The sequence below is a fragment of the Cryptotermes secundus genome, unplaced genomic scaffold (assembly GCF_002891405.2).
Source record: "Cryptotermes secundus unplaced genomic scaffold, Csec_1.0 scaffold468, whole genome shotgun sequence".
Classification (NCBI taxonomy): Eukaryota; Metazoa; Arthropoda; class Insecta; order Blattodea; family Kalotermitidae; genus Cryptotermes; species Cryptotermes secundus.
In genome coordinates this window covers 2,790,750-2,799,041 of record NW_019721526.1, presented here as the reverse complement: position 1 = coordinate 2,799,041, position 8,292 = coordinate 2,790,750, and the positions used below count along the sequence as shown (strand labels likewise).

General features: G+C 37.3%; 1 protein-coding gene across 1 annotated transcript in view; it reads right to left on the bottom strand.

Annotated features, from left to right (window-relative positions):
• LOC111875538 (serine/threonine-protein kinase BRSK2-like) overlaps nt 1-8,292 on the bottom strand; it is a 50,544-nt gene that overhangs the window by 31,453 nt on the left and 10,799 nt on the right. Inside the window, exons 5-6 of the mRNA XM_023871867.2 lie at nt 5,993-6,143; nt 3,003-3,218 (exon numbers count right to left, since the gene is read on the bottom strand). Coding sequence (XP_023727635.1) covers nt 3,003-3,218; nt 5,993-6,143 — 367 coding nt within the window. The remainder of the gene's footprint in view (nt 1-3,002; nt 3,219-5,992; nt 6,144-8,292) is intronic.

The window sequence follows — 8,292 nt, the reverse complement described above, 5'->3', positions numbered from 1 at the left end:
GTTGCTTCTGCTCCATTGTTAGCAGTTTCAGTACGAATTTTGCGGACACTCTCCTCATGCCCAAATCCTCGGTCAGAATTGAATGTACCAATCCAATGCTTACCCTTATCTCGTTTGCAAGTTCTCGGACTGTGATACGATGGTCCTCCATGACCAAAGTCCACACTTGCTCAATGACATTCTCATTTCAGCTTGTTGAGGGTCTGCCTGATCGCGTTTCGCTGTCCACTGATATGCGGTGAAGCGGTTGTACCACTCCTTTATCCGTGAGTTGCTCATGGCATTGTCCCCAAAAGCCTGTTGAATCTTGCGAATGGTTTCCACTTGGGTATCGCCAAGCTTTTGGCAAAATTTGATGCAATATCGTTGCTCATGTTGTTCCGTCATTTTATACCTTACTGAAATCTGATGAGCGCTCACTACACGTCCTCACTCATAGGCTGACTGCCAGTGACTGACGCTTTCTGCAGGCGGGGAAAAATTCACGACTGCGCATGAAANTAGATTAACCTGTGGAATATACAAATTATTACCATGCCTAGTTATCACACTGTGACTTTCAATATTTGTTGTAAAAAGATCTTTATTTTTGGCTACAAAAATACTGGTTGGTGTAATGGTATCAATCTTGATTCACATGCAGAAGGTGCTCAGTTCAAACCTCAGGCAAGATGCTGATCATCCTGGGTGATTTTTTGTGGCTTTCCTCGGTCCCTCCATGCATAAGCTAGGATAGTACCTGATTGGATCACAACTATTTCCTTCCTAATCCTTTCCAATTCATTACTCACCTACCATCCTACAATTCAACACTATAGAGTCCAGTTACTGACTAAGATAATCCTCCACAAAATAGTTCATATAGTATAACACAGAGCTTATGTATGGCTTATGCATAGATCTCATACAATTATGTCGTCCTCACTCCTTGGCTCTTGGTTTCCTAACAACACTGTCCTCCTTTATGGCGCATTCCCATTTTTCTATATTTCTGCCTCATTTCTCCACTTCAGTGCATTCCAAGCAGCAAGATGCAACTCATTGTCCATATAATTTTCCTTAGTTGTTACTCTAATTATTCATCTAGCATATATCATTAGGTTTCTTGGTATGGTCGCATATTTAGGAGTGACTATACATAGGATTTTGGATTTGTGAATGGATTTATTTACCACTCAGTTCATAACTACAAGTAATACAGTGTTATCGCTGATTTACACACTGTACAGTCAACCATTACGCATACACTAGTGTATTATCAGTCTCAGCTTGAATATAGCATTATATTCTGGGATTCTTCTACAGTTATGAAAAGTTTATTTGTTGCTCAAAAAAGGGCGATTAGGGTTATGCTGAGATTGAGTCCTGGAAAGTCGTGTAGATAAGGTTTTAAGAGGTTGGGTATTTTGGCTGTTCCTAGCCTATATATCTATTCTATACTGATGTTTGTTGTTAGATACGGCAATTTTTTTTCAAACCAACAATAATATTCATCATATACACACTAGACAGTATGGAAAGCTACATGTGTCATCGGTGAGATTATCTTCAATCCAGAGAGGTGTGTTATATTCATCCATTATGGTTTATAATAATCTTCCTCAAAATGTACAAAGAATGAGTGATAATGTGAAGATTTTTAAAAGCACACTGAAAAGTTTCCTCACAACAAATGCTTTTTATTCAACAGATGAATATATTTCTGCTAAGCAAGTTTAACATTTAATAACTATATTCCTTGTAATTTTGTTTATGAATGACAATGTAAATTATGGTTATTTGGTGCTTTTAGTTGTGTGTGGTTGTTTGCTGTTGGCACGATTGTACTTCTGCAGTCAAGATTTATTTTGACGAGCTCAATATCCGGTCCGGTTCGGACATCAGATCAGTGAATTTATGAATTGTGTATGCATGTACTCAGTCTTCACTAGTCATATCCTGGCCACAGATTTAAACTCAGTAATTATAACAGTCCCACTGTAACTGCAGCATGAATGAAGTCGTTTTTGCACAGCCTAATTTCATTCTTCTCAATCATCTTCAACTCTCATCTTAATACTCTCTCTCAATTTTGATTCTAGCTGCCTGAGATTCTTGTTTTATAGCCTCAGGTCAGCACCAAAAAGACACTGTTTTCTGACAAGTCCTCAATTGTTATAAAGGTGTGTTACCTCACCATTGTACAGAAATGGCAGTTCTTTGATTGTAGCTTGTATATTCATTGTCACAGGACTGTGTTTATGAAATTGTTGCCTAGCAATGAATGCCTACTCTGACTTCACTATTCAGGCTTTCAGGCATCATGTCACAGTGTTTATTGTCTCCTAATGTGATGCTGTTAACCTCCTAAGCAAGCTCTAACCTAGATTACCATGGAATATCTACTGTCTCACCCCTAACCTGTGACCTGCCTAGCATAGAGAACCTACCAGGAGTTTATGCCCCACCTAATGTAGCTCTTCCAGTTTTCAAGGCACTGACATACAAACCTCCCTGCCATGTTAAGGCAGTAGCAATTATATAATCTACATGGAAAAATTAAGAAATATAATTTACTGTTTTCTTTACTTATTATACCACAGAAAATTTCCTTTAAGGAGAAGAAATGGATGTAACAGGTTAATGATACATTTTTGGCTGTATGGATAATATAGTCTCAAATAGAAGGACTGTGAATACTGAAATGGGAAGAATAGCATGATCTTGCCTAGGGTATGTACTATTCTATTCTTTGTCTTAGAGTGCAGAAGAAAACTACAAAAAAATGTCAGGGTAACTGGCTTCCAGGCCAAGAATGAAATCCAGGATGCAGGTGTGCTAACCATTACATCATAACATTCAACATTATATCATTACTTTGTTAACTAATTAGTTAAGTTACTCACTGTTTTGTGCTTACATATTACAAGTTCTGACGTGGAGATATTTACTGACTATAATATGTACTATGTTATATTGCGTTATAAGATGCTTTACTTCCGCTGAAAGAACGGAATACTTACTGTGAGTCGTTTATCAGGGTTGACCTCTATCATCCCTCTTAGAAGATTCTGGCAGTCAGGTGGGACAAAATGTGGTATATGGAACACACCACGCTTCACCTTCTCCAGCAATTGTCTCAGGTTGTCATCATCAAACGGTAGTGCTCCCACCAACAACGCATACAGAATCACACCACAGGACCATACATCAGCCTTACGACCATCATATTTCTCACCCTGCAATTTAACAAAATTATCCTTCTCTTGATAGGAGCTGGGGTACTGTAGTTGGTATAGTGACTGGCTATGGGCCGGATGACTGAGGGGTTGGAGGTCAAGTCCCAGTAGGGTCAAGAATTCTCTCTTCTCCACGTCATCCAGGTTGACTCTGGGGCCCACTCAACCTCATATCCAACAGGAACTGGGGGCTCTTTCTCCAGGGGTAAAGTGGCCCAGGGAGTGGCCCCCCTCTGGCTATTGCCAAGGTCATGAAAATATGGATCTCTACGTCCACTCCTCCATATACCTTCATGGCGTAGTGCTTAATTCACTGAGCAAAGGGATAATTATTTTTATTTTACCTTTCTCTTGATTACTGATGACTGTTTCAGTGTTGGAATCCAAACCCCTGACACAGGACACCTCCCTCCCAAAAAAAGTCTGTTGAACACACAAGTACAAAGACAAAAACAACTCCATCCAGTGTGACTATTTAAGTTTTACCCCTTGAAAACTCAGCACCCTTACATGTTTCGATCCTTACGGATCATCTTCAGAGGGAACATCAATACTTATTCGGAAACCATTATCACAATAGGTGTTCTGAGCGCTAAATTACATACACACATAATGCCTGGAATACACAATGTACACAATATTCAACTTTTCACAATCACAGCAGCCTTCCTGGTATTAAACAATTTTAAAAACTTTAAAAAGTTTGAGTAAAAACAACACAGCAAGCCACGAACAAACACGGACAATACTAAGAATCGCCTTTCTCAAGACAGACAGGCGGCACAAGCTCAGCCCCTCCAAGAAAGACTAGAGGAGAAGTGACACGAATCTGCATGGTTTATAAATTGTAACTTAAACAACAAAGTTTTTAAAAAACTTTAAAGTTTTAATAGCAGGAAGGCTGCTGTGATTGTGAAAAGTTGAATATTGTGTACATTGTGTATTCCAGGCATTTTGTATGTAATTTAGCACTCAGAACACCTATTGTGATAGTGGTTTCTAAATAAGTAATGATGTTCCCTCTGAAGACGACCTGTAAGGATCGAAACATGTAAGGGTGCTGAGTTTTCAAGTGGTAAAACTTAAATAGTCACACTGGATGGAGTTGTTTTTGTCTTTGTAATTGTTAATGTGATGGACAGAATGAAACAAATAAAAAAAATCGAATGCACAAGTGTTAACATGTTTGTATTCGTGGTTGAAAAATTTAACAAAATTTGCCTCTGTTAAATGGTACAAAACTTCATATGGTGGAGGGTTCAGCATTTGTCACCCCTTCCAAGCTTCTGATGTATCATTGTTGACAGGAATACTCAAAAATGGCTATTCTTGGACCAGCTAGAAAACAGAGCTACTTCATCATTGCCTCATGATATACACAATTATGTCATCACTAAAAATTACTAGACTCTAGTTTAAGCATACTTCTGGTATTCATGCACTAGTGGAAAATTCAAACATGCTGAGTTAAAACTGTTCTCTATTTATTTCTGTAAACCAATATTTTTTCGAGAATATTGATACAACAAGTGCTCAGTTTTCTGTCAACAGCTCCAGATGACATGTGATTTCTCAATGACATCCTTGGAAAGCCATCATGGCCATCATTTATTCACAAACTGCCGAAGTGCGTTCTTTCTCTCTGAGTTACATACATTGAGCTCATCTGTCCTCCTGTTCAGCTATTACTGCCTAATGAAAACAATAATAAGAACAACCTGCAAACTATACCAAGTAAGCCTCCATCTCTTTCCTTGTTCAAACTATGTGTCATTCCTGTTTACAGTGCACTGTGAAGATTATTTCCACAAACAAAATAATACAAACTCCATGGTTTTAGTCCACAAGTGAACTATACCGACTAAGCGACCGCTGCTTGTCAGCGAAGTGTTAATGCCAACTTAGCAGATAGAGGGTGTTGTGTGGTCAGCGCAACGAATCCCCATGGCCGTTAATTTCAGTTTTCTAGACCGGAACATTATATCCTCATAATACTATACTCATGAACCAGTCAAAATTCTGTTTATGCTGCATGATACAGATGAATGTCCTTTACAAATATAAACAGAATACAGAGATGTTATAAAAAGATGGATTAGCAAGAATCATACTTATTTATACCAAAAACACCAATAAATGGTATTAATGCTCCTAAGCATAACTAGTAGAGCTCACTGCTACTGCTCTCATCTTGTTACAGCATTTACAGGGAGAAAATGTGTGTTTTGTTTTGTACAACTTCTGCATTACAACATGTGGCAAGCATATCATAATTAATGTAATCCTCCTATCAACAATGAACTACTGTTCTCTTTGGTTGGAAATACACAGATTTTTCATAGTTCCAAGGTAATATTCCAGTTCTTCATTAACTGTTCATACCAGGGGAATGATTAACAAAAAAAAATATTAATTTTACCTATTTGTTCTCGTGTTTAAAAATATAATTATGACAGAGATTTCCTTGATGTCGGTTATGGTTCAGGATTAATTTGGCCTACCTATGAACCATTGGTCCCTAGAAGTTTCCTATGGAATGCCTTGTTGACGTCACAGAACTTTTCAACCAGAGGGTTTTCTGCACAAGGGATAATGAAACTACTTTGGCTTGCTGGTCCCACTTTAACATAGCTCAAGATCTGCACATTTAAGCAGTATGGAATTTTAGCACCAAGGTATATAATGACAAGAAATAAATAATGTCCTGACCTTTGCAACAGCATATTCCAAACTAAAGAGTGTCGCGCCAATTCTTTCCTCACGATGGTACATACCCTAATGACCTCTGGACAGGCATAGTGAGGTGACCCACAGCTGGTTTCAAGCATACTGCCAGCTGGTTGTAGTGATGCCATACCAAAATCTGCAATCTTGATATTGTTCTTCTCATCAAGCAGCAGATTCTCGGGCTTCAGATCTCTGTGACTGAAGAACACACACATAACATTACCAAGTGGAAAACACATGGCTGTTTGCAATCAATTCCTGTGAACTGAACTACAACTTAATCACAGGTGGAAATTTTGCTTATCTGCCATCTACAAATTAAAAGTAAAATACACTCAACTCTCGATTATCCAGGATAACCATGGGGATGGAAATCACGATTAATCGAAAACCCGGTTAAGACAAATTTTATTAAAAGTAGTACTGTAATACTGTACCTTCATAATACTATAGGCCTACCTGTATTTAAATTTATTCAACCTCATTTTTATGTCATCTCATGGCCTATTTAATACTTTTTTACATTACACTGAAGTATGAATTAGTTATTTCAATCACAGTCTTCAACAACATCCAACACTTTTTACGAATATTCACACTTAACACTTAAAAAAATTTAATATTGTTGTTTACGTTTTCGCGGCATTTTCCTTTTTCTGTTGAATACTTAACACAACGAGCTTCTTTTTACAACCTGACATTTTGCTAACACACTTGAAGATCGATACAAAGAAACTAACTGGGGCGGTGTATCTGTCCTTGAAACTTTCCACAAATTCTTGCATTCTTTCACCCCTACCCTAGAACATTGTGTTAGCATAACGGGACCAAAAAATGCAGAGCTCGGTTCACACTAGTGCGAAAATAGTGTTACAACTCACCATGTGAAACAGAAGTGAATGAATATTAAACATCATATAAACCTCAAAAAAGCCCCGGTAGCCCCAGTTAAGCCGCAAACCGGTTTATCCGCCCCGGATAATCGAGAGTTGAGTGTATATCACATTCCAATTTGCTTCTCTGGAAGCTTCATATGAATTTTGTAGTAAAAGACAGGAAATATATTAATGTTATACTGGTTAATTAAACAAATTCCTTTAATTTCATTCTACATGCATAAACAAGTGAACAATCAAATTCAGAAAAAATAAAGCTTGTCCCTGATTTTTCTTTGAATTGAATTGAATTGAATTTATTTACATTCTATAAATCCTAAGCAGGTTAGTACCTTTGGATACAGAACAAGTCAAAAGGTTACATACATAAGTACAGGCAATTTTAGCTTAAAAATTAATATAACTTAATTTTACACCATTCTCTATTTACATTGAAGTATTCATCTAAAGAGTAGAAGGAATGAGCATGTAGATAATTCTTTAACTCTGATTTAAACTTAAGTGCTGTGTCAAAGACAAAGGCCCATGTTAGACTCAAGTTAACAAAATCTGTCATACACCTCAAGGGAATGACAAGTGAATATGAAGCATCACTGGAATATTAAGTGGGAGAAGAAACCATAAGTAGTCATGGAGAAACCTTATCGAGCTATACTATACAGACTACCACATATCCAGAGCAAAGTGCTCCAGAATTAAACTTTAATCCACATCAGGAAATTATATGATCTGTATGAAGCTTTCCAGGATAAAAAGAAAGATGTGTTTAAAACTGTCACATTTAAGAAAATATATACCACACTGTAAAAAATAATCCTCAATGTTTCTGGTTTATCTCCAGTATAAACAAAGAAATTTATATTCATCAAATTAGTTTTCCATGCATTCTGCTGTTGCTGCAATAAAAGAAACTTATTTCTGGATTGCAGATATAGAGCACATTATACATGGAATTAAATGGAAAGACATTTAGCAACCAGAAGTAGTAGGGCTTTCACAGTTTACTTTATCTGTACTTGAATTATGTTGGGTGTTCACCCAAGTAGAGTGGATGGAACTACAATTATGAATTATTTATATACACATAATGAATGTCAGAACAAATATCAGAAGAAATAAATCCTGGAATGACAAGCCATTTAATGCAAACAAGTTTAATATAAACAAACCAATTAGGCCACACAAGTAATTGGATTATTTATAACACATTGCGGATTGGACGGGCCATATGGCCCTCTATGTTTCCAAACGTTGTGGACCGGGCTGGCCATATGGCCCTCTACAGTCATGTTATGTTGCAAAACGCTATATATCGCTGTGTGGCTTCATTGAATCATAACTACTGCATAGATGACCTTGGGAATGATTGCTGCCTTATCTAGTAACTCGGCCAGAGTCATTTCCTGTCACAATCTAAACAAAATTGGCTTTGTTCTAATCCAAGCTTGCAC